Source organism: Pholis gunnellus, assembly GCF_910591455.1.
Source record: "Pholis gunnellus genome assembly, chromosome: 7".
Taxonomy (NCBI): domain Eukaryota; kingdom Metazoa; phylum Chordata; class Actinopteri; order Perciformes; family Pholidae; genus Pholis; species Pholis gunnellus.
Genome location: NC_136533.1, coordinates 25,486,072 through 25,513,327, shown reverse-complemented (window position 1 = coordinate 25,513,327; position 27,256 = coordinate 25,486,072). Strand labels below are relative to the sequence as shown.

Genomic DNA, 27,256 nt, shown 5'->3' with positions numbered 1-27,256 from the left:
AAATGAAAGGATTTAATTCACAATGTCATACATTTGCTCTTAACTTTCAACATTAAAAAAAATAACAAATGTAATAATAATAATGTTAATAATAATGATTCTTTACACATTTCTTTTGACTGAATATAGTAACATGGTACTCAAGGCTCCACTGGTTCACTGGAGATATTTACGCTATCAAGACGTGGTTTTACATGCTCGTGATCCAAAGCCTTAGGGTTCAATTAATGAAATGACTTCAGCAAACACAACAGGAGCAAAAGACCCAAAACATCAGGCATGGGCCTGATAGCAGCAGCTTTGGTTGTAATGGTTCCTCCCTCAGAGTTCTCCCTCTGAGTCGATGAAGAGCATCTTGTGTGGGAGCGAGCTGCACGAGTCATTACCTGCAGCTGGTGCGTGTGTGTGTGTGTGTGTGCTTACTGTGAGGTTGTTGATGCTTTCAGAGAGAGCTTCTATTTGCAGCATGGTACCCTCTGTGGTCGCCATCTGCAACACACACACACACACACACACACACACACACACACACACACACACACACACAGTCTCATGAAGCCATGATAACAACCACAGACATACTTCCAGTGAGACAATGGCGACTTTCCTCATGTAGGCGTTAGTTTGTATTTGTATAGTACACAGAAGTGTACTATACATTACTGAGTGAAGTAATGCAGGAGGGTTGTACCTGCAGCTGCATGCTGACTGGGCCAATCTCAAACATGCACTTCCCCATGGTAACCCATGGTAACCCATGGTAATGGTCAGCAGCCATCTTGGTTCAGATTGGTCCGCAGAGCGTCATAAACAGCCATGGTGGAGAGGATGGTGAGGATGATGATGAAAGCAGGTTAGTAGTTGAAGCCACATCTGTTTGTCTTTATCTTTAGGAGTGGTAGTGATTTAAAAAGACAAACACAGGAAGTAGTGTATGCTTCCTGAAGAAAGGACACGTCCCTAATAATATTGTACATCCAAAATAAATGAATAGAAAATGAAATCTACTTCTGATCTCACCTCTCTGCCTTTTGTGTAGAAAAAAGGAATCAACTTTACACGTGTGTGATTTGGTTTATTAAATGATTTGGTAAAACTTTTTCCATTTACATGACCACATATGAGCTTCCTTTAGCAGAGCAGGATTATCTTTCCTATAAAAATACTATTACAGCAAATATGAAAATAACAGTAAAAAATGACCACCCCAGGTTCAAACGTAACATGCTGTTTAATAATTAGCTCTGCAATGACAAATATTAAATCAAAGCCCTCCATAATATTATGCAAATATTGCACAAGTTCATCTCGACCACGTAACAGAAGGGTATTAAAGTGGTAAATGATGGGCTGACGGACTCACACACATAAAATCATCTACTGGTGATGCACACATGTTAGAGTAATGGCTTAATACTGTACAGCAAGAGCTATCAATATATACTGGTGTATGGATCACAGGAAGTGGTGTCAGAGAGATGCTGTGTTCTCTCATGATGAGCTCCATCATGGCACAGGTTAGAGACGGAGGTCTGGAATGAGTGTATAGAGTGATGGTGTCAGTAGAAGCAGCCGTGTGGCGGCTCTGAATCTCTTCACTCGTAAGGCACAGGGCTCTAGAGGAGCAGGGAGGGGACGGGCTGAGGTATTATGGGCCGCAAGCAAAGGAAGCAGAATAGTAGCATTGGCTACTATGGTTGAGGGAACACATGTTGTCACAGCTGTCGTCATGGAGATGGATCAGCTCTGCTGTGGTCGAGCCCCACCTGGTCCCTGGAGTGGTCGGGCTCTCTGTCCAGGATTGGGCTCAGGCCTCTGAAGCCGGCGTAGGGCCGCACCTGCACCCCGTTCACTGCAGACTGTGCTGACTGAGGCGAGGACGACTCGATTGGACATACGTAGTCTGTGGATTCATCCAGCCGCCTCCTCCTGAGGTGAGTCAAGTTAGAGAGGCCCAACTTCTTCGGCTGCAATGAAAAGACACAAAAAGGGGAATTAATCACAACTAACTGGACTGAAACCGCGTCTCAGAGTAATTTCTGTTTATTACGACGTATTTTCAGAGTTATTTTTACTACTTTATATAGAACCCAAAAGATGAATCAGGAAGTCGGTCTGCAAACTGTGATGGATGTTAACAACAGAGAGTTAATTTCGCATTTGACTAACCCAGGAGGGTTCAAATTCTGGGACTTTTTGGATTTGGATTTGTCTGCTTGTGTTTCTTGTCTGTCTTTTCTTTTAGTGTGGTCCCAGATCCCAGCTTAAAGCTGCCCTCATCAAAGTTACTACATTAAGAAAGAATCTAATGTCACACAGTGAAACATGTAACCCATCCTAGCAGTAGCAGCAGTGGGCTCCTACTAGACAGTACTGTCATGGGCCGGATTACAAACAACAGTGAGACTTCATTTACAGAGGAAGTGGTGCTCAGAGAACAACCTACTGCTCAACATCAGAAGAACCGAGCAGCTGATTGTTGATTTTAGGGAAAAAGGATGCAAAGACACAGCCTCAGTCCACGAGGTGCCTGTGCAGAGCGCAAACGATACTAAAAGAATACCCACCCATTCACAGCCTGTTCACCAACGCGTCCTCACTCCCAACCCGTCAAAAAAACCACGGTTGGTTAGTGACCCTCCGCATAGGAGTTCCATGCTCGGTGGGGCCCCTTCAGCGGCCGTATGCAACGTGGGACGTAGTATAAATTGCAGGAGAGAGGGCTGGTGGATGGGTCAAACTAACAGGACTTCCATCCTGGGGACCGGTGTTCTGAGTGAACGTCACATCTGTACGCAGTGTTTTCTGTTATCCATACTTTAGTGTTGCATTCAGTGCATGTGAGTAATACGTGATACCAGGCAACAGCAGATTTATAAATGGGTCCTCTAAGCTTGCTCTTGCTGACTAAAGCCACTGTGACATTATCACAAAGCACTGTAGGATATCACTTGGTACCACACACACACACACACACACACACACACAAATAAATCCACATCTGCTTAGCCCTAGAGGTTCTATTTGTCCATACAAACAGATAAATACATATTCAGTGCTCACAGAGTTGCTTAAGAAATGTAAGATCCAAGTGTCCAAGGTCACGGATGGGTCATCAGCATTGTGTCTCAGGTGGATTATTCCTCTCTTTCTCTTCAGCAGAGCACTGAGGGACTTAAAGCTAAGACAGCTGCTGATGGCGGGGTGTTACCGCTGCGAGGAGCAGCAGAGGGTTTACTCTGCTCTCACAGGCTTAAACACACTGAGGGGCTAAGAGCTTAAACTGAGCTGACACACCAAGGCTTCCCCTCGGATTAAGGTGCTTTTTCTCACACATGCAGGAAGAGCGCTGCGTGTTCTCTTAATGCAGCATTATTGCCTCCAAGTACTCCCTCTTCCACTTCAAGCGGTGTACTGGTGTCCTCTCACCTTTACTTTAGCTGTGATGCTGAGTGGGGTGTACCCCGCTGCCTCAGTGTACTCCCTCTTCTCCTGGTGAGCCTGTGCTCCCACCAGGTTGTTGAAGTTGGTGGTGAGGTGGCGTCTCAGCAGTGTTTTCTGAGGAGGGATGTTCAGCAGCATTGCCAGCGTGTCTGAGTTAAAGCGAGGCTCCAGCATCTGTGAGAGGAGACACATATTTAACGTGCTCTCTGTAGCATTGTGTGTTTGTGATGCACACACTGTGTGATTGTGTGTACTCACCAGCAGCCCTCCATGCACGCCGCTGCCCCTCAGGTTTGGTGCGTATTCTGCCAGATCCACAGATCTCAGCCACTCCATGACCCGGTGGTTGGACCACTGGACCACCTCACTGGGAGAGAACTGGTTCTGAAACACAAACACACACACACACACATGAACATACACACAGACACACTGTGCTTTAGATACACCAAGGAGTGCATGATTCATAATATTTAACCATTTCTCAAACCATGCAATGGTGTTTTAGAAAATCATTCATATTTAGAATATACATTCAAAAAGCTAAAACAGTATAACCTGCATTCAGTAGTTAGCAGTACGTCAAGGCAAGTAACGTTTATTTGTTTAGTAATTCAAACACAGGGCATTATGAAAAAGCACATATAAATAGGATTTCAAAAAAGCTGAACTACACGGGAGAGAAAAATAAGCTGCAATTGAATAAAACCAATAAAAAGGGAGAATAAAAGTTACAGTGCAATGCAAGATAGCCTCTTTTATATTATTGCTGTCTCACTCAATTTCAATTCACTTTAACTCAAAGGGGCTTCATTGCCATGGGAAACATGTTGACTGTCAAAGCAAGGAATGAAAAGAAGACAAAGAATGTACATCCAATCAGTTAAGATCTACTAGAGCAGTGGTTCTCAAATGGGGGTACGTGAAGGCACACCAGGGGGTACGTGAGATTTAAAAAATATATATTTAAAATTAGCATCCATTCAAAAATCCTTGAAAATAGTTATTTATTAAATATTCAATAAAATATAAGTCTATGTTCATAAACTTAATTTTATATTCAGTAGGCTTTCATTATCCTAAACAATGCAATCTTCAGTGTTGACAGTTTAATAAATCAGACACTGATGATCTTTTCAACCAAAAATGCTTTGCGCTGGTTAGGAGCGAGCTCAGCTGCAGGCTTATATGAGCCAGCATGGGAAGTCACCACACACACCAGACACCTGGGTAGGATGGAGAGAGTTTGGAGAAGACCTCAAGTCTAGTTTGCTCAGATATGTGGTGCATAAAAACGGAATACTGCTCCAGAAGCCAGAACTAGCACTTCAGCTCTGCTTTGACACAACCCGGCAACAGACTACAGCTACTTACCTCATTGCTGGGCCTGCGTTTGAGGCAGTTGGAGTTGAACTTGTTGACATGAAGAACATGGATGGCACACTTGATGCTGAGGTGATGCAGCTGGCTGGTCACTTTGAGGAATAACAGGTCGTTCTGAGATGGAGAGAACACAGAGGTGAGTGCAGGAGAAAGTGAGCATCGAGTCTCTCTGCATTCAAGTTTTGAATGCGTCACTTTAACAATTAAAACAAGTGCTTCAACTTCCTGTATTATCTGAGAGATAACCCACGGCGCATGACTTTACTTATCTGGAGTACCATGAACCCTGGTTTGACTTTAAACAGGGTGCCGTTCAGCTGTTATCAATTGACCATTAGTTACAAACTCACCACAGTGAGGTACTGCAGCATCTGCCCATCAACCCTTCCTTCATTAAACTGGTCTTTGTATTGAGGGAGTCCGATGTCATCGAGCCAACCTTTGGGACATAAAGATCACAGTTTTAATGGAGGGAACTTCAGAATGAATTCATTTCAGTGTGTGATTTTCAGCGCGTACGAGTGGCCCAGATGTAGTCCAGCTCTGCAGACTTCTCAGGCTGCCCGCTGCTGAACGTCTTGATGGCTAACTGGAGCTTCTTCCTGTGGAGCGGGTTCTTCATGGCCAGCTCCTGGAGACACCATGAGAGACAACTTCAGTCTTACAGATGACTACCATTAGATTGAAGGATCAAATCTAAATGATCCTGATGAGAGTCATCTCTATAAACAGATCCTGCATCCACGTGTAGAATCTGAAGGAAGCGGGACAAGATATTTGTAGCGTTCCAATTGTAGTTCAGGTAGTATTGACCAATCACGTTGGAGCCCGCTTTGCTTGGATGCAGGTAAACAGTCCTCGTGGAGAGCTAAAGAGGCTGAACTTATTGGCCAAAGTGCAATCGGCTGATGATGATTTAGTTTGCAGTACAATTGGTTTTCAATTAGCTTGTACACTGGCTACTCGTGAAACACGACGTCTCTTAACACTAAAGTCTCACGTCTCAAGTTGCTAATCGGACTGTAAACAATGAGCAGCACACGGAAAAGGAAGTGTTGGCCTGGATATCTGATGGCTACACCAGAACCCTAGAAATATAGAACCTCATCAACCCTCGGCTCATCATCATGGTTCAGAGACTGTGATGAGAGAGGCAGAGAGGGGGAGGCGGTCTGAGGTGGACAATGTGACAGTGTTGAAGGCGAAACTAACAAGCAGGTTGAAGAGCAGAGACAGGCATTGCTAAACTCCAAGCAGACAGACAGACAGCAACAACGAGCAGACAGGTAGAACTGAAACATATCTGACAGGCTGAGTGGAGATTACTCTGTCATGAAACCATTTGAGGACAGTCGGTGGAGTGTGTTTGTGCACCTTCTCTAGGTCTTGCAGGGTGGCCGACAGTAGAGTATCACCGCAGGTGACCCAGTGGCAAGCAAGAATGCCGTACTGGCCCAGTCCAATTTCCTCGAGCCAGCCACACACCTGCTCTGTGCTCCACTTAGAAAAAGGCACCTTCAGGTCTCTGACATGGAGAAGAAGAGTTTAACATTGAGATGAGACACATGCAGTTTATAGTGTTGGGCTCCAGCTCCTTTCACAGGGTGTCATATCAGACTAACATTCACCACTCGTTACAGTCGATTTATTTCATTATCCTACCATCCAAGCAGCTACTGCTGATACTTCATGTTAGTAAAATATGACTTTGCTGAGACATGAATCTTCATTGACATGTCGGATTGTGTTCGGTTCTGTTGCTGATGGAGGTAAAGAAGTTAAAAGTGTACATTGAATATCTGCAGTTTATCTGCATTTTCATTTCAAAGAATCCTGTAAACGTTGCTTTTGGACTCAAAGGGCTGTGTTCAAGTAAGACGGTGGAACAATGTAAGAAACAGCACATGGATGTAGCATTATGAAACATCCTGAACCAGTAGGCAGCAGAGGCTGACTGTGCTCCACCACAACCTCAGTGTGACTGTGAACGTTAATGAAGGCTGTGTTCAGTACAGTGTCTCTCCTGCATCACACATATGAGCGTGTGTTTTTCTACCGTGTGTTCCGTGGGCGGACCAGTCTCGGTCCAGCTGTAGCTCTGAAGCCTCCCCTCCGGAACTCTCCCAGCTCGGGGTCGTGGACTTGGGCAGGACTGCCTGACTGGCTGCGACGGATCCTGTGGAACAACGAAAACACAGATGAGTGTGTGAAGGACAAATGGAAACAAAGACAGAGACTGAGATAATGTGTCCGTGTGAAAGCCAAACCAGAGGAGACTGTTAATGTGTAACTGCTGTGCATATATATGAATCTTCAAAACTTACTTCCCCCAGAATTTCTTAATGCCTCTGTGACTCTTCCTGTTCTCTGGTGAGACAGGGGACTGCTGTCCAGAGTCCACTCCAGAGGACAGGGGGGACTGGTCTGACAGAAGACACTCTGGATGCCCTGCACAGAAACACAAGAAAGAAGAACGGACACTCAGGAAGTCAATCTGGGATCCAGAATAGACCTGGTGTTCTTTGTCTTGGCAGGGACCACCGCTGTATGGTTCTTTCATCTCACATGGTGTTCACCAATGTGAACTACTAGAGCACTAAAGCTACACATCAATATCATTCATATTAACAACTCAGCTCTAAGGAGCTTTTAAGTTCTGGTTTTCACAGACAGACACACACAGACACTGTTTGCTAACATGTTAGCCAGAACAGTTTTAGCTTCTTTCCAAAATCAACTTTATTAGTTATTAAATTTAGAGTATTAGGTAAGTAGATAAAACATGGTTATGTTTATTTGATATCCCAGCCTCTCAGCGTCATACTGATGCTTCAAACCATGTGTTACCTGCTCCAGGTTATGGTGTTCTGCTCACTCTGTGTCACAGAAACTGTCATTCTTTATAAATACAATCATGCATGAAGCTGTATACACTACAAAGACGTCCATTTCACCCTGGTTATATCATTCACTCAGCACACGTCAGGCTCACTGGTCCCAGCAGGACGCCACACACTGGTTGAGATACAATACCCACCAACATCATAGAGGTCGTGTTTGCCAGGAGATCCTGAGGCAGAGGAGGTTAGTGAAGTGAGGAGAAAGCCAGCAGAAATAAAGCAGAAGCCAGTATTAGTCACACATATGTACATCCAAAATAATTGCTGTATACATGTAAACCTACAAGCCTCAGGCAGGATCTGGTCTGTCTGTATGCACACTGAGACAGGACAAGAGCAATGAGCTCATCTCACACCCATTTTCTTCCCTTCTTCTAAAACTGAGTCATCCCATCTGAGCCCTGACCAGGGGCTGAAAACACAACTCCCTCCTCCAGGAGTTTAACCAAGGTGGTGCTAAAACAAACTCACTCCATGTATAGAAGTGTGTGATGGGGAAGTCTGTTTACTTTAAGCACCTGCTCGACCTGCTCTCTCTCTCTCAGTGACATCCTGCCTCCGACTGCGGGTGAGACAGTGTGCTGGGTGAGGCAGAGAGAGCCGGGGGATGTCAGGTTGCATCTTTGTTTGTTTACACTCAACCCTGTGATTACCCTCCTGCTTCGTGCTCGCCTGTGTCCTTACATGGATGCTGATGGCAGCATGATCTTGGGCGGCTCTCTGAGTCATGAAGGACTCATACTAATGGCGGCTTTAGAGTGAAAACAGTTCCTCAGCCTGACAGTGCTCACCTTTGAGTACGGCCGGCCATCTTGTTTTGTTCATGAGATTACTGACATCGCAAAAGCTCGTTTGTGACTTCAGAGCCGGAGCAACAACATGACTCAGTTCTCCTGAAAGTGTATTCTCAGCGCTGACATTTGAATTAGCATACAGTACCTAAAGCCGGAGCACTGGCACTCCTGCAGCGAACTGCAGCCGGAGCACAAAGAGAGAGGAGAGCCAAGCAGACAGGAGACAGAGACAGGGCACAGAGAGGGAGCACATGGAGCAAAGTTAGTCCACGTTAGTTGAGTTGAAGCGTGTTTCAGCAGTTACAGCTTATTGAATATGTTCCACTTAACCACTGTGGTATTTTCACTTTCAATGTATCTTCCACAGAGTTCTATGCAAACTGACATGTGTGGTGCTTACAACAGTGAAAAATGACATTTTAAAAACAGCAACTTTTCATAAACACTGGGCCTCTTGCAGGAATATGTATCCTCTAAATGATGTCATATTGTTTTATCTGTCTTTATCCAGAAGGTCTCTTTTTTTCAGTGAGGTTTACTCGTTACAGACTCTCTGAACTGTACAAAGTTGTTAAGACATTGTTCATTTGATCTTGATGTAGACTACAAGGTGCCAGCTGGGTAGATGTGATCATTGTTATAATCAATGCTTTACAGTGTACGGCCATCTGGTCTGCTTCCATTCAAAACTACAACTACCGCCTCGCCAACCGTCATGCTGCAGTTTACATACAGGTCATCTTCATTTATCATATCAACTATATGTGTGAAATTGTCACAATCAACATATGAATTCTTGAGTTATGCCGAGAAGCGTGTTTTGTAAGGTCACAGTGACCTTTGACATCCAAATTTGAATCGGTTCATCCTCACCCAGGTGGACGTTTGTGCCAAAGTTCCCTACAAGTTATCCTGAGCTATCATGGGAAATGAAAATGAGATGGAGTGAGATAATGAAGTGCATCAAAAACACCAGCCATCCCAACCAGTGGAGGGAGGTAGTAGATGCAGAGTGCAGCAGCTGGAGGTGAGATGGTGTTCTGAGGTAAATGCAGTACAATTACCACAAGAGTTCAGTTGCAGCCTGTAGTTGTATTGCAACTGTTTAAAACCACATCCCACAACCACAATGTCCGACTTACTCTGGGGAACCCTGACTCTTCACTGTCTCTCATTAAAACAGGTAGGAATGATCTAAGGAGTGGCAGGCAGAGGAGACTCACTGAGACTGTGGTCCTGGTCCTGGTCCTGGTCCTGGCCGTGGACAGGAGATGAATACTCTCCATCTTGCTCTCTGTCTCCGTTCAGCTCGGCTCTCCGCTCACTCTTTTTACCTTTCAGTTTCCCCGGCAGAGTCTGGTACTTGCTCAGCTCCATGTGAGCATTCTGGAGGTCATCAAAAACAAAACAGAGCCATATTTGTAGTGTGCCGTGATGATGTCTGTTATCCTACTTTATTTATAGCTTACATACATTAAGACTATACTATGAGTATGATGTGTATCACAGAACATCACATTTCCTCTACTGGTCAGTCCCATCTAAATATCTTTCATGACAACAGAGTCATGATGAGGTTTGCTCCTTGCTCTGTTGCATCACATAGAGACGGTCTGATGAACCTGTATCTGAGCAGAGTCAGCGGGACTCTGGACCAATGAGAGGAGAAAGGCCAGCAGACAGAAACAGCCATGATACCCAGCTCTACTTTATGTGTGTGTGTGTGTGTGTGTGTGTGTGTGTGTGTGTGTGTGTGTGTGTGTGTGTGTGTGTGTGTGTGTGTGTGTGTGTGTGTGTGTGTGTGTGTGAGGCTGTGACCAGGAGACATTCTGCTTTTACTCAGAGGGTGAACTTTGCTTGTCAGCACGAGAGCAGGAGACAGCCGGATGTTCACTGAGGTGATACTGTATATCTGGAGGGGCTGAATAAAATGCAGCGTAGGCACGAAGACTTTATTTGTTTGTTTATAAATCTAGGACATCATTTCCATTGCAGCTGTAGACTACACACAATTTGCCATGAATAGAGATTTTACAGCCCACACTCCGTGGCTACTGAGATCCCTAAATGCATCCAGAACACCAGAGGCCCAGATGTTCCGTGATGTGACACAGTCGTCACCTTGTCATTGACAGGTCTAATGAGGTGGAGGCAATATGCAATCAGATGCATTTCTACATCATTCATGGCGACCAGTGGAGGAGGAAACAAGGCTCGGTCACACGAATCCACAATGATTGAGATTCATAGAGCAGAAGCAGGCTTTGTGAATCTGAGGAAAACGTACACTGAGTTTTAGTAGTTTTGTCCATCCGGCCCCTGGTGAACTACTGACACAGAGAAAAGTAAGCACCCTCCAGTATGTGGTCATGATTGTATATGTAGGAATGTGCCTCAGTCTATATTTGCTTCCCATGAACATGAACACCTGGACTGCATTATGTACATGTGTATGACTGGGATGGATCCAATTCTCTGACGTCTTTAAAGTTTTACAGAAGATCTCTAAAAATGATGGCGTTTTGAATCGACTGCAGACTCTCCCCCTGCTTCACACACAGCACACGTGTTTGTGTGAAGGCATGCAGCACATCAGTACCTCTGCCCTTGTGTCTGATTCAGTTTCAAGAGGCTGGATCTCTACAGCCTGGAGCCAACACAGACACAGGAGAGAGGACAGGACACACAGACCCAGTTAGCAGGTTAGCATTCATACAGGCAGATTGAATAACGTAAAGTAAATCATGTTAGGTCAACTTCAAGAAGCAGCAGCAGATGTAGCAGGTCGGATTAGTTAGTTAGATCACAGAGTCATGAAAGTCAGTCAAAGCACTGACAAACCTTTTGGAAGGATCCACTCTGAAGCTCTTCTAGACTGCTGGACAGCAACCTGCTCCGATGCCTGGGAGAGAAAACACACTTCAGAATCAGCAAAGATTCAATGATGAACAATATCACTCTGTTCTGATTTATGCTGACTGCCTACAGTTTACATTTTACACAACGTAGAACTCTGCAATGGTCAACAGAAGGTACACAAACCCAAAGCTTCTACCTACCACGAGCCATTAAAGAAGCTCATGTCCCCAGTGGACACCAGCGAAGTGTCCATCGAGGTCTGGACACTACAAGAAATGGCACACAAGGGCTAAGATTAATAGGAAGTTGTGAGGTGTGTGTGTGTGTGTGTGTGTGTGTGTGTGTCTCGAGTGTTTATACCTGGAGTCCAATTCTCTCTGGTAGGGAGATGAAGAAAGCATCAGTGGAGAAGACCCTCTTGATGACATCTATGTAGAGATAAAACACTATTATAACACTTTCATCAGTTTAGATATCCTTAATTTGTCAGGTGATGAATCGTGTGAAATAAAGTGTTTTTAGTAGCACTTCTTCGTCGTACCTCTGACCTGACAGAATCAGATTGTACTTTGTGTGTGATGGCTCCGAGTCTTAGACTGTCACCCAGCTCCTCTTCACTGCTCCCTACAAACATCACACAGCACCACACGATTACCACCACATGGCAGGAAGGGAGAGGACGAGGTTTCCTCCGCTCTGCTTTCAGCATTCTTACCCTGTGTGAGCGCCATGACTTCCCTCATCTTTCTGTACTGGCCAAGCAGAATGGTCAGCTCCTCTATACGTCGATCCTGTTATTGTAATCAAGTAAAATGAGGGGATCCTTAACTCTCCAACTCAACATTAAAGACGGCGGTCTATTTATTACATGTCGGTGGTGGTGTAATAAACAGGGTTCATTTACCTTTTCCTCGTTTGAAGCTAACAAAGACTCCATCCCCACCTTCAGCCTCTGGTATTCGTGGTCTAACAAAGACAAACCAGCGATCACAATGTTATTCTGGACCCACAGTAACCTCGCATCTAATTCATTTAGGGCATTTGATGGGTGCCTGATGAGATGTTAGCGACAGCCATGACAGCCATGCTATTGTGAGTAAACAAGCATAAGCAATCCACACTGACAGCAGCACTGTCCATACAGCATCACCTGTTACACACTGCAGCCTGTCAGTGTGCGGTGTGTAGCAGTGAGGCCAACACCAACGAAGAAAAGAGATCTCACTTCTCACTTTCATAGAAATTAGGTTTTTACAAGCAGCACAATACTAGCACACAGACACACACACACAACCCTGAGCCACTTATGTTAAAGGGGAACTCCACCAATTTAACACACAAAGGTCAGTTTACTAGCACTACTGAGAGAGTGAATACAGTGGTGCAATGGCTTAATGTCCCATTAATGCACATTATTAACCCCAGAGTCTTTGTGCTTTCTCTCCTCACAGGTTTCCATGGACCCTGGTCCTGCCTGACACCCACTGCTACTGTTATTAGTAGTAGGAGTAGTCATGTTTCTATGACTGCTTCATATGACTTCATACATGTTCACATTATATGAATCATCTCTGTCATATGGGTTGATTATGTTGTTCATTCTGTACACATGACATCTGTTGCTCTCTCTGAGTTTTCTTCCTTTCTCTCCTTGTTAAAGGATTTTTTGGGCAGTTTTTCCTTTTCTGACGCGAGGGTCCAAGAATAGAGTATTGGGCTACATGAATAAAACTGACTTGACTTTGGAGGAGCTTTGTAAGGTCTGCGAGACAGAAACATCACACTGATCTTCTTCACTGTTTCGTCTTCCATGGGCCCATAGAGCATTCTTTTAGCCCCGCCTCCCAGCCCTTATTCCAGCCTCGTTCTCATTCACATGAACGGAGGAAGGAAAATAACTCTGTATTCAGCTATTCGTGCCTTATACAACTTTTAGGACCTAATGATTTAAACAAGAGATATTCATGTGATCGTACTGGGAAGTTGATCTAAGAATAATTATCTGCTGATACAGAGGACTCTTTGTAGTGTAAGTCTATGTGAATAAGTCTTTTTGGGCCCCATGGCATCACATGATGGACCTGGACGTTGTAATGCCCCCGTTTGGCCACTATGTCAAATTGGCTTCAAAGCGCGGTGCTTTCTGGAGGCTTGGCTTTATCAGACACAAAAAATATGCTGTTGGTTGCATCATGGGAATGCACTGGAGCTTGACCCATACTAAGGACTCAAAGTCAGGATATCTTGGCTTCTGCAGCATTCATTTTGACTATTCTTTTCCTCCGTGGAGTCCCCAAACTAAATTGCTAAAAACTAGACTGTTGGATCCCTTTAAAATATATGGCTGAGGCAAACCAAAAGAGACTGAAGCTAAAATGTTTGATGGCACTGTACATTGAGGTTTATACACGCTGATACCACGGCCACTGGGAGCTCTTGATTCTGATTGGCTAGTAGGTGTGGATAACTGGACAGTATGACACAGGTGCTTGTTTGCAGTTTGTTAATGTGCCATTATTAAACTGTAGGTAACAACAGCTTGTGTACATTACTGCATGTGTGTGAGAGAGCTGATCAGCTATTCTCTATTCTCCTGACTTCAGGAGAGAGACCTCTGGTCCAGCCTGAACAAATCATGTTTCTGAGTCATTCAGTTGTCAAGTGGCCGTGGCATTAGTTTGACCCTCCATGCATGTACATTGGAAACCATGCCAGCCAGAGGGTTCGAGGTTTAATGAAGCTGGAATGTTTACTACGACCAACACAAACTGAAGCTCGGCTGTGGTCCAATCCCAAGCCAAACACTCTGCCACCAGGCACCTGACTAACAGGCTCCCACACTTAAACATTTCAAGTGGCCAACTGCTGTTTTTATGTTTTGGACTGGTTGAGATTTGAGCCAAAATCACTGCATCACTCGGCAACACTGTAACTGAATCAATGTGTGGTACAAAGTTACATATGATGGCAGAGCAGTTTGGTTGACGATGAGAGCCACAACAGCAGCACACCATGCCTTACATTTGTTAATCAGCTGCTTGATATACACCTCCTCTACAGCAGGGGTCAGCAGAGAGTCAGAGAGCAGTCAAGTACACAGCAGAGGAGAGAGGGACATGTGGTTAGAAGTTACAGTACGTGGCTCTCAGGCACACATCTGCACTGACAGATGTGGATGTGCATTGATTGGTGAGTACCTCTCTCTGCGTTGTCATTGGCTGTGCTGCCTCTGGCCAGCAGCTGGGTCTGCAGACATTCGATCTCAGCATCTTTGGAGGCCACGAGCTGCTGCAGCTCTGACATCTCTGCCTGTGGAGGAGGATAGAGTGCATGTGAACTGTGTTAGTCCTCCTGGTCGTTGGATAAATAGCAGACGTAGGGAGTTCAACTCCAAGGCCACTAAATAGTTTAAATTCTCTGTGATTTGCAGATTGATGTCTCATGGCACTCATGTGAGAGCCGCCTGTCACATTGAAGGAGCTGTGAATGATCAAATCATAGAGTTCTGAAATAAGACAACAATGTGAGTGCATCAGAACTGACCAGACACTGAGAAGACAAAGCAGGTACTGACTGAGTCCACCGCCAAAGGACGGACGAGAATACGAGACAAGACGCATCGTCCCTTTATCACAGAGCTCCTCCACCAGGCTTCTGTTGCATAACCATGTATCTCACTTCTGTTCTACTGACTCTACTTGAAGCGCTGCCTTCATGAGGTGTAGAATTGTCAGAATGAGTTTACATCTTATTGTCCGTGTTCACGACTACATCAGACCACAGGGAGTTACCTAAAGGAGATCTGAGGAGAGCGACGTACGTACACATGGTCAGACGGAGGAGTCCATGTGGTGATGACTCTCACATGACTGACCTGACTGCGGTATGACTCACAGCTAAGGGCTCGGTCACACACTTCTCATCTCTTCCACTTTGGTTTGACTGCGACCCCTTTCTCTCTCCTCCTCACTATCGATTGTCCAATCAGAGCAGAAATGAAAGAGCTGCCCTGCCTCAGGCTGAGCTGCTGGTCGAGGGGCTACAGCCACCATGAACTGCAGCGATCCCGCTTCGCTCAGGACAGAGGCTTTTGTTGCATGTCGTTCTTTAAATAAAGGCATGAAAAAAGAATTTCCTCTTTGAATTCAGCACCTTCTGGTCAACACACCTGCAATATTTAGTGGTTTTTGATGAGAATTTGCCTGCACCTAGTTTCAGGAAAACGGAGGGCCTGGTGTGATCTTGACAACCTCATCAAAGCTGTTGGAGACAACAGGTGTCAGGAAACAGGTGTGTGCACAGAGTTGCATGTTTACAATAGTGGTATGCTATGAAACTTAACACCGCATCCAGCTGCTTCACAATAAAGGCCTAGAAGCCGACAAAAGAAGCAAGACGGGTCAGTGAAGTGGAAGGAGGAACAGAAAGGTATGTCTTTTGTGTTTGCTTCAGTTGGTATGTTGAAGGAAACAAAACACTACAGAACATAACAGTGAGGTCGTCACTCTTTGATAAAGGAATATCTATCTGATCTGGGTAATATGCAGGATCACACACACTGTCCATGCAAAGACAGAAAGGAGAAGAGACAGTCAGAAGCGGAAGGATGGTTTTCATCGTTCCTGCTTCTTCTCACTGATACATGAGTAGAAATCAGAGTGTTTTCCTCTGTCTCTCTCACCGACTCTAGTTCCACCCTACTGTAGTTTAAAAGCTTGTTTTTTACTGGACCATTTGTGATTTGTGGGGAAGTTCAGCCATATATCACAAGACCAACACAAGTAAGACAAGGAGGATCAGGAGGATGAAGAAAAGAGGAGCTGCGAGCACAAAATAAAGAAATGAGGAAGAAGAGGAGGAAGACCAGAAGCATACGAGCCAAAGGAGAAAACTGGTGGGGAAAAGGTAGAAGAGGAGGGAGACAGAGGGAGTATTAGCAAAAGGACTGGGTACTAATCTGAGGACAGTGACAAACACAGAAGACAAGAGCCAGAAGAGGAAGAAGAGAGGGCACCTGTGCGCCGTGCCAGCGCTCCTCCCACTGCTGCTTCTCCAGCTGCGTGTGCTCCACCGTCAGCTTGAGGCTGGACAGCTGGGTCATCAGCGACTGGTAACACACATGGAGAGAGTGAGAGATAGAGAGCTAGAGAGAGCAGAGACACAGGAAGAGGGTAATGACGGGGGATTAGAGATGAGGAGAAGGAAAAGAAGAGCCGCAGAAGCCGCAGAGAGGGAGGAGGAGAGGAGGAAGGAAGCACTGTAAGCTCAGAGAAAGCTATGGCAACAACAAACAATGTGTTAGGAGACAGAGAGGTGCTCTTCTCATCTTAAACCCTGTCAGTCAGCAACATGTTGTTCAACCTCACAAATCATTCTTTTTATTTCTAGTACGGACCTCAGATTTTCCAAAAATACCAAATGTGAAATGAGTATAAACTGATGGTGCAGCTGTTTAGTTCAGTGTAAGCATCAAAAAGCTTCAATAAAGTGAGTCCTAAAGTAGGAGTCAATAAGTGAACAAAATGACAGTACATTAGATTATTTTGCATTCTTATTTATATCCTGAGTAATACCTCATTTCCTCCCTGGATGTTTCTCAGATTAGCCACGTCATCACTCTCCACTGTAGAGTGTGACGGATACTCGACTCCTATTTATACTTGCTAGCTGGTTGATAACCATAAATGACTTGCTGCCACGTTCATCTTCTCATCCTCAGATTGGTCCTCCACAGAATCATCTTTAAATACAAAGTGCTATTGCTACATGTAATGCTCTCTCCTTTTATACAGCTGCTCTGCATTCCCAATGAGGCATTCCCTTTCTACACGCTTTGTCATGCACATTAATATAAAGAGCAGATTACAAACCCAGTGACACAGAAACGTTTCTCTAATGGAAACCAGGTTTCTAGAATCCATGAAGTTTAGATTCTGACTGCTGTAGATAGCGGACTGTAACCTGGATACTTCAGGAATAGTTCCACATTTTGGGAAATACACTTTTTTGATTCATGAGCAGATTGATACCACTCTTACGTCTGTAATGCAATACTGCCAGCAGCCAGTTAGCTTAGTATTTGGGGTACAGTTAGAACAAACATGTCGGATATATTGTTTTCAGGTTCTTTTAAGTCCTAAAAAATACAGAATCCGTCTGTCACAGTGACGACTGTTTCTTAGTCTAGCTATTGCTTAGAGTGGATGTTTGTCCAGTTTTACAGTTCTCTAATGAAAGCCCAAAACTAGCCTCATGACCAACGATGTCATGTGTTTCAGTGCATTCTTTTATTCCAGCATGTTGTGGTTAGTACACTTTGCTGTAGTTACATCATACCAGAGTGTTAGGGTTAGTAGCTAAGCTGGCTATAGGTACAGTAACTTACTTTGTAAGCTTTGATAAAGAGATCACATTCACTCTGCAGCTGTTACGGTTCTTTGTTTACTGGTACAACACATGACCTACATCTTCATACAGTATGTGAGCTTACTGATCTGCCTGTGATGGGTTATTAAGTACCTTGGTGGCTCTTAGTTTCCTCTCATACTGGCCCTTCTCTCCCTCTAGCTCCTCCACTCTGCTCTTCAGATGCTTCACTTCTTGTAGCAAATCCTACAGAAAAAACAAAAATACAGCTTCGTTTACTTCACACGTCTTTTTCAAACCACATTAAGCAGTCTAAACAGCCATGCAGGTGAGTTCACCTACTTGTTCTGAAATTCTGGGAATGAACAACGTTACTGAGCTGTGCACATGCCAACATAGAAACAGGAGGGTTCACATTCAGTGCAGTTATAAAGGTCTCCAAAACTGAAGAGTACAGTGGTTAATATAGGAAACATGATCCTCCTGAAACAAGTAGCACAGCGAGCAGTTACCAACAACCAGGAAGAGGAAGAACCCGGGGACCCAGAACAAGACAGTGCTGTCCAGGCTGCACGCTGCCACTGTCTAAAGACACCTTGTTGAGCATCACATATCATTCTAGAAACAGTAAGGAGACATGACCCATCCACCTGGTCAGTGTAGGAGGAAACGGACTGATGAAACTTTGTTAGTAGAGGGAGGAACCACTGTCATGCAAGCAAACCACATCAAATCAAATGCCGGTCCACAAACCTATTCGACAGGATTTATAGAGACAAAACCCAGATTAGCGCTGACATGTGTTTGTCCAAATGCTTCAGATACTTGAGGAGTCAGACAGAGAAACACCTACAGTAGGTCACACTATTTGTAGCTACCGTAGGGTTCCTTATTTGACCATATTGTTACAGACTCAGCTTCAACAACCTAATAATAAGTCCTCAAATGTATGGAAGTATTTGGAAAACCTCTCCAAATCTGCAAGAACCAGAGTAGAGTGTGACCCCAACACAATCTGCAGACACACTACAAGAGAGGTTGTTAGTTTGATTCTGTGGGAAGCTCCAAATACGGGCGGTGTGAGGACTGGTTAAAAAGAAGAGAAGAGAAGAAGTGATGGGGAAGGAGGGGAAGATGAGTTCAACCAAGTCTCCCTACGTGTACAGTCTGTCCTCCATTGTGCATCCGGGCGTCAGAGCTAGACAACCTCAGGTCTGAGCCGGCTAACCCAGCCTGAGGGATGAGGCCCTGGGTTTGGCTGCCTCTGGCCTCCCCCTGCTGGGCCTCCCTCTCCTCCAGGGCCCGTTTCTCCTGGATACGAGTGCTGATCTCCTCCTGAAACCTGCACATCTGCTCCTGAAGATCACTGATGAGATTTACCACACACTGGGAAGGGTGGAGGGATGGAGAACAAAAGCAGGGCAGTGAAAGAGATGAGGAGAAGAAAAGAGAGGAGAGGAGAGGAGAGGAGGGGAGGAGAGGAGACGAAAGGAGAGGAGAGGAGAGAGGACAAGATTAGAGGAGAGAAGGAGAGGAAAGGAGAGGAGGAGAGGAGGAGGGAAGGAGAGGAGAGAGGACAATATTAGAGGAGAGGAGAGAAGGAGAGGAAAGGAGAGGAGGAGAGGATCAGACATGTACTTATTTTTTAATCTAGTCAGCATTTGGGAAAGCTGTTTCCATATCTCGATGACTGTCAGCTTTTACTGAGGAAACTTAAAACTTCATACTCTTCAAACATCTAAACAACATTTAACATAAATATGAATTAAAAAGTGAGAGCAGAAGAAGGAATTACAACAGAGAGAAATAAAGAACGTTGGTAACTAGAGGATGAGCAGACAATATCAGCAGCAGCACAAAACTATACTGTTTCCCCTCCTTGTACAGAATGACTCAGCGTGTGTTCAACTATACAACACCTTTCTGTCGGACTCTTTCGATGCCCTGTGAGGACTGACAGGAGAGTTCATCGTGTCCGATCATCAACATTTTCATTCATAGAACATCACATTTGTTCCAGAGGGCTTCCAGGTCTGATGTTACTCTCTGCAGTAGTTAAAGGTCCAACCAGTCCAGCTGTGAGAGCCACATCTGGTTGCTGACTGACCCCACTGAAACATGTCACCACTCTAACCTCTGGTATTTCTAGAGTTAAGCAGGCCGACATGATGGGTTCTCTTGTTACGGATGTATTGATACACCAGCTGGTATTAGTATCAACATTGTTTATGTAAAAAATGTGTTTTTGTTTTTTCTTACTTCCGAATTTCAATATTAGTATCAGCTTGAAAGATCAAATATCTGTCGGGCTATAGTTTCTACTCTAAGCTCCCAGGACATCACATGTCAGTTAGAAACTATAAGTTTATTACATATTAATAAAGTCCATTCCTTGATGTAGGCCGTGGGATACAGTCACAGGATCATTTCACTACTACATGTATCAGATCCATAGGGAGGGAGCAGATCAGGGCTGAATGATTCCTGGTCCACATAGGGATGTCTTCCTAAGGAACTTCTGACTTTGTACAATGTCAACACAATGACAGCATTAGAGGAGGTCCCCACATAGAAGAAATAGTGCATAACAACATGTTTCACAGGAAAAGCTACCAGGCAGCCACAGAAAATACGTTGTGAAAAGTGTTCTGTCTCTCAGTGGACCAGTACAGGCTCTTAAACCTCTATGTCACAGCTCCACCCTGAATGAGGATCAGAATCTCTACCCAGACAGAGGAAGAGAAGATACAGTTACAGCAGATTAAACACAAATGCATGGTCATCAATCTGTAGTTTTAACAATTCCAGTGTTGATCAGACAGCAGTGGCTTTGTGTGGTCTCCGGAGGTGAAAGTGTGCGGCCCTCAGGAATGCTCAGAGTGGATGCCTGCCATTCCTCCTGCAGCTGTTACAAACCACACACACACACACTCACTCTGCTGACAAGAATCTAGACCGCCGTCGGTTGCCATCGCAACATGACCAAAGCAAAACACCACCTCTGTACATCGATGTGTTGGATCGGATGTGTATGCAGGTATGTAAGATCAGACACATCTCATTCATACACCAACTAAGAGTCAACGTGTCCGTGTCAAAGCAGCTCTGTTAGACACCACGGAGGCACAACTGATGCTGTGGAGCCTCAGTGAACACTAAACCAGCTGGACAGTCACACTACAGCACATGAATGAGTGCAGCTCTTTCTTTCCTGAGCAAACCTCTAGTGAAGTGCCCTTGAGCCTGGCATGTGACTACTTAACAGACAACGCTGCCTTCTGAAGAAACCTACCTAACAAAATGAATACTGTTCTCTATTCAATATTCAGATCATTAATATCTCATCAACATCTATCATCTATGTATAGATATGGAGGAGTGATGTCTACCTGAGCAGAGGATGAAGTGTGTTGTTATCAGAGCTTCTCCTCTCTTTGGTCACATAGCTGGTCGGCAGCGTGCATGTTAGTGCACGTGAGCGCACGGCCACCGCTCTGCACTGCTCTCATATGGTGATCACAGCTTTGGACTTGTATAGTTCTTTTCTAGTCTTCCGAGCACTCAAAGCGCTTTAACACTACATGTCATCATTCACCCATTCACATTCATTCATACCCTGATGGAGGGGCTACCATGCAAGGTGCCACCTGCCCATCAGGACTAACTAACATTCACACCCAGCTCGCGTATAGCCAAACATCACAATCTCACTTTTGATCTCAAGCTACATCTGCTCTAGGTCACATACTGTGTGTTATCCGCCTCTGTTTTTAGAATACTTCAGTCACAACTGACAACAGGGAAAGACAGTGACGGTTTTGTAGAATTGCACACTGTCTTGCTTTTATCCATGCTAGTGGCTCTCAGGAAGGCGATGTTGGTTGGTTGGTCGCTCCACAACTTTGGTCCAAACTGAAATATGTATCAACTATTGGATGGATTGCCATACAATTTGGTAGTCATTCATGTTCCCCTGATGATGAATTGTAATACCTCTAGTGATGCCTTAACTTGACTTGGTAGAGAAAGTGAAGGTTAAATATAAAATCATTAATAATTAAACCCAACTGCCCGCCTGCATCATGGACCAAGTGGTTTACAACCTGTCTGACTGCTTCATGAGCAATGCACTCATGTTCCTGGATCTAAGTAATCACAGGGTTTTTGTTACCCATAAAAATAAGAGCCGAGCCACAGCAGTGACCTGGTTTCATCAGTGACCTCTTGGAACCACAGTGCCTGAACACCACAGCAACAAGTGTTGGTTTGCAACACAAATGTCACTGGAATGGATACATTGAGGATCTCACTCATTTACAGTGTGTTTTCTAATGTGGCTTCCTGACCAAAAACAAGTCTGACACCAACTGCTGACATAACTTTCCTTTTTGCTAACCTCAGAATCTGGTTTCCATGTGAGCTTTGCAGGGGCAGAAAATGTTGCCGGAGGAGTCAGATCACACTTTGTTTTTCTCACAGAGGCAGACGTCACTGACAGTTACCTCGCCATCGTGTGTCGCCATCGCAGGACAGATAATAATATTTCCACAGTACATATTGTCATTTCTTATCTTTCCATCTGCCTGTCACTGTCTCTCCTCCTGTCCCTCTACTTCTGCTGATGCTCATCACGCTCCATCCATGTGTGTGCCAAAAACCCTGTATCCTGTTTATTCTATCAAAGCATGGCCGTGGGTGCTGGAAGCCTCGTGATAGCTCCGCCCGCACGCGCACACGCGCACACACACACACACACGCACACACGCACACACGCACACACGCACACACGCACACACGCACACAGTGCTAAACCACAAGAGCAGCTTCAGTATCTTGTGGTGTCAGTGGGGAGCAGCTGGGTGTCACAATGAACAAAGTCCAAACAAAGAAACTAGTAAAGACAAGTGGCGACTGCTCAACTAGGGTGGCATGCACGTCTGTCTGTGTGAGGGTGTGTGTGTGCCATTATTTGTGTATGCGTTAAGTAAGAAACACACAGTTTTGATGCAACTGTTTCTGCCCTCACTGAAGCAGAATCTCTGCCTCAAAGCAGATGTTCACTTTGAAACGTGAGGATCTTAACAGGTAGAGCATCTGAAAGTCTATTGTGCTTCTTGTATAGACAGTATATTATATTATATATATATATATATATATATATATATATATATATATAATAATGATGCCTTGTCATCACGCTGCAAAAAATGATCATCTTAACGATCCATCTGGGACTGAGGCTCAATGTCTTTAGCTGGGTTTATTGATTTCACTCTTTGTAACAGTTTCATTTGTACATTTTCTTAAAGCCCCAGACAACTTGACTACAGTTTTTCTCTGTGGTATTAAATAGTTAGAATTAAACAAGCCACAGTCAATGTCAATGTTTTGAAAAAAACATCCTTAAAATGTATTTATGAAAGGTTTCACCCTCATAAACTCAGCTAATCTGGTTAATCCGGACTGTGTGTGGTTTGATCAGATTTGATTGACAGTAGCTACATAAACAAACGACTCCATAACTGTCACCAGACTTGATTCCAACGTGTCTGAATTCTGATTGGTGCACAAAAGTGAGTGACATGACGTTTACTGGAAACACTGTGTTCTGGTAGGAACCAACCACACTTCATGGCCTTTCAAGTAAAACACAGGGGCATAAGATTGACTGATACGACTTTACTCAGCACTCTACATGTCTAAATGACTATTTTAAAGAGATGGTTTCTGCAGTGTTTACTTGGTGTCAGCTGTCGGTCTGTTGTTGAAACTGTAGTTATGTTCTGGTTGTTCCTCAACACGGAAGCTTGAATCTCATTCAGAAAAACGTGATTATGTCCCTTAGATCTGGAGGTGGTTAGACTTTGGATGTTAATGGACTAACGTGTAGGACTTCTGATTAGATTAAAGGAAAAACCAAACCTGAAAGACAACAACTGCAACAACTTCAGACTGCAGTTTTGGAAATGGGGGCCAACACTTGTTTCTAGTGATGTTACGGCCCAAAGAAACAAATGGTTTAAACTGGTTTAAACAGTGAATAGAGTTCCAGCTGATCTTTGGCTTGTCCTGTCCCCTCTACAGTGACAGGGGTAAAGATGGCAACACTGGTTGGTTGGTTGGTTGGTCAATTCAACGCTGGTCCACATTAGTTGAAGTGGAACTCCACTGATTTCACACATCAGGGTGTGTTTACAGGTGTTGTGGAGAACTACTGCATATGTGAAAAAACTGTTGTATAAAACCTTCTGTGAAGTCTAATGAATTGCCTTAAGTGATGTCACTTCCAAATCTCCAATCCATGTGTCGGTGGTCAGATTGCATTGTGGGTAATGTAGGTTCCAGGTTTTGACAAGGAAGAAGTATATGTGTGGAATAACAAAGAGGATGTCTTTGGTTGTGCTGCATTGATTTTGATCCTTTTCTATTGACTAGTGTCTATAGTGTTAGAGGAATGCACTGCTGGCAACGTGGACGACTCTTTTATGCTCAACTACTAGTAAAAGAAAATGTGTAGTAATGTAGCATTCTATCTGTGTTCCAACTGTTATTTAGAAAGTGGTTTTCATGTAATTTCTAGGTTTTGAATGAGCTTTTTGACACAGTCCATGAGTGAAGTAGCTGTCACCTCTTCAATAAGCAGCTGACAACCCCAAGGCTGATCTGTGAACAGACACTAATCACACTCCTCTGTAGTGTCCTCGTCTGCCAACAGCCAACAGGTGAGGGGGATTTGTTCCATGTATTCCAATACATCAATCATAGACATATACAAAAGCGACTTCATGTATATATCTTTTTGAGTCAGTCCCATTTGTATGACAGTCTGTGTCTAGTAGCTCCTTCCTGGGAGAAATGTCCTCTGCCACACAGGAAGTGATGCATTTTTCTCCGGCAGCAGCAATGTGTATTTGTTTGGAATAAACAGAAGATGTAAGCATGAGCAGGAAGTTCTGTGACGTTTGTAAATGTGCTACTGTAGAAGATCTGTAAAGCTGTAATTACTTACAGCGCTGCTATTAGCTAAACGCTAATGTCAAACATGTTCACAGGGATGATGCTTACATGCGGATTTAGCAGGTGTAATGTTTACCGTTTTTACCATCTTAGTTTAGTGTTAGCATGCTAACATATGCTAATGCTGCTAGCTAAAGGAAATGTCATTAGCTTTGCAGGTAGATAAAACGTTACAGTCAGGGTCATGACACTTCATGGATGCATGAAGTAGAGATCATGATGTCTTGTTACAGTGTTCTGTACAGAATGATTTTGACTAATCTACTGAATTATGTACCTATTTAATCAATGTGCTTAATCTCGTTGATGTGCTAACGTGGTTAATCCAATATTGCAAGAAATGATATGTGTGTAAGGGCCTGTGTCCATGTGTCTGCCGGGAGCGCTTCATCCCAGCGTTTCTTCTGCGCACTTTTTTGTTATGTTTCCATAACAACAGTGGTGGGCCGTCAGGGCCAGCTAAGCCTTCTCTGCTGGCCTAAACAGAATCACAAAGTTATAGCTATTTTATCATTTTTCACAAATACACTACATGTATTGTAATTTTTTTCCCCATTAGCTTATTGTCTCACTGCTCTGCTTCCAGCACAGCTTGTTTCAAGGAGAGCTTTTATCCAATCAGATTCAGCCCCTATGTCTCTATGTAAGAAGTAAGGCCCCAGTTCTTCTAGGTAGACTTTACAGTTCGCGGTCTGCGACCGGTCGCGCCGCGGTCGATTCGTCCATGAATCAAGAAGGACTTGTTACTGGAACTGAAACAATGTACTGGGATTAAACTCTCTGTCAACAAAGAAAGGAGGATGAACTTTGTCTTTAAGTGAACAGCATTCGGTAAGTGACAAACTGCGTTTGTTTTTTAACGTTACTACTGTTCATTTGTCTATCGTGTTGTTTTTATGAATAATATTTGAATGGCTCGTGCTCTTGTATGGTGGAATGCGTGGATCCGCTGCAGGTCTGCTGGATTGATGTGTCATGCTTTGTTGTCATATAAATATATGTGACTGGTTCTTATGACTTTGTTGTTGTCATTGTTGATTTGACTATGCAATGTCCGTTAATGACGCAGCATCCCGTCATGCACGGATTCATGTATCTGCACCATAGCTGACAGCACAGAAGGCCCAGGTATAAAATGCACGGCCCACCACTGCATAACAACAATACCTTGATAACACCACTCGAAACACCGTTGTATGATAGACTAGCATTCCATTTGCCTCTTTGCTTTTTATTATCCATATGGGCGACTATATATTTGTTGGACCAGCAACAGGAGGATACTTTGTATGGATGAGCTTGTCACCATTCAAGCTGACAGCAGTAACTTTAGGGCAAGGACGATCCATCAGAGACAAGGCGTATGGTGATATTATTGAGTACTTGCTTTGGCAACATTGTGTTTTCAAACTTTCATGCCAATAAAGCCACATTGAATTTAGAAAAAATTGATACACTCATCAGCAACACAAAGATCTGCTGCCACAATGTTTCGGTCTTTGTTATGATGGTGTCTGTCTGACATATTAAGTTCAGGATAGACAGACAGCCAAAACAAGCTTCTCCTCCTACTACAGTGACGTTTTTTACAGTGAGATTTTCAGCTCAAAGCTCTCGGACCGATGGAGAATTCAGAAAAAAGACACTACGTGGACATAGTGCCTTATGTTGGACATAATGAAACCTGAAGAACATTTTATAAACTTTTTGAAAGTGTATTTTTGGTTAAATTGAGAGTTACAATGTATTAATCACCACACGGTATAAATGTTTATATGTACATCAGTGGCGGGCTGTGCATTTTATACCTGGGCCTTCACTGCTGTGCTGCAGCTGAACCACCTCCTAATAACCTCATTATGCCACAGCTACGGTTATTATTTGTTTCGTGTAAAAATGAAGTTCAACACCTATAAATACTAACTGCAGAGTGCAGATACATGAATACGCCGAGACTGCGTCTCCTCTCTGCTCTGACTGCAGCTGGGACTGCTGCACGAGGCTGCTGTGAGAGTGACCGCCTGTGAGTGCTTTGGGGCGGCTCACGGCAGCACGCGCTGCTCGTTCACGACAGTGCAGAACGTACGTGCTTTCACGTCAGAGTCAAAACACCAGAAAAGTCTCCAACAACACCAGAACAAGTCCCTAGATTTGTCGCTAGTAGCTTTTGACAAAAAAAGTCGCCATGAGGGTTTGGAAAGTTGTCAGATTTAGCGAGAAAGTTGCCAAGTTGGCAACACTGACACCGGCTAAATATGTCCCCAGAGCAACATTGGACGTAACAATAGTTCCTATCACATATTAAACCAAACAAAAATCCATCTTCATAAAAACAAGTTGTACAAATAATAACATATAAACAAGCATCTTAAGGCTACTGCAGATTTACTTACCAGAGCTGCTGTTTAAAGACAAAGTCCATCCTCCTTTCTTTGATTACAAAGAGTTTAATCTCACGGTTGTTCAGTACATCCGTGCATTTTAGTTCCAGTA

The 27,256-nt window shown here is 44.1% G+C and overlaps 1 protein-coding gene across 3 annotated transcripts in view; it reads right to left on the bottom strand.

The window, feature by feature from the left end:
- Positions 1–1,069: 1,069 nt before the first annotated feature.
- ppfibp2b (PPFIA binding protein 2b) overlaps positions 1,070–27,256 on the bottom strand; it is an 81,389-nt gene continuing 55,202 nt past the window's right edge. The window contains exons 7-29 of one of the 3 annotated variants that reach the window (XM_079162372.1): positions 18,905–19,132; positions 17,900–17,992; positions 16,395–16,487; positions 14,578–14,689; positions 14,402–14,434; positions 12,285–12,346; positions 12,096–12,171; positions 11,922–12,004; positions 11,741–11,808; positions 11,581–11,646; positions 11,363–11,423; positions 9,745–9,907; positions 8,667–8,699; positions 7,865–7,897; positions 7,152–7,275; positions 6,884–7,003; positions 6,202–6,352; positions 5,347–5,458; positions 5,178–5,266; positions 4,819–4,941; positions 3,703–3,828; positions 3,430–3,618; positions 1,070–1,967 (exon numbers count right to left, since the gene is read on the bottom strand). In XM_079162372.1, the coding sequence (XP_079018498.1) occupies positions 1,728–1,967; positions 3,430–3,618; positions 3,703–3,828; positions 4,819–4,941; positions 5,178–5,266; positions 5,347–5,458; positions 6,202–6,352; positions 6,884–7,003; positions 7,152–7,275; positions 7,865–7,897; positions 8,667–8,699; positions 9,745–9,907; positions 11,363–11,423; positions 11,581–11,646; positions 11,741–11,808; positions 11,922–12,004; positions 12,096–12,171; positions 12,285–12,346; positions 14,402–14,434; positions 14,578–14,689; positions 16,395–16,487; positions 17,900–17,992; positions 18,905–19,132 (2,478 nt within the window). In that variant the 3' untranslated portion in view covers positions 1,070–1,727. The remainder of the gene's footprint in view (positions 1,968–3,429; positions 3,619–3,702; positions 3,829–4,818; positions 4,942–5,177; positions 5,267–5,346; positions 5,459–6,201; positions 6,353–6,883; positions 7,004–7,151; positions 7,276–7,864; positions 7,898–8,666; positions 8,700–9,744; positions 9,908–11,362; positions 11,424–11,580; positions 11,647–11,740; positions 11,809–11,921; positions 12,005–12,095; positions 12,172–12,284; positions 12,347–14,401; positions 14,435–14,577; positions 14,690–16,394; positions 16,488–17,899; positions 17,993–18,904; positions 19,133–27,256) is intronic. The other 2 variants (XM_079162370.1, XM_079162371.1) reach the window with 2 other exon arrangements.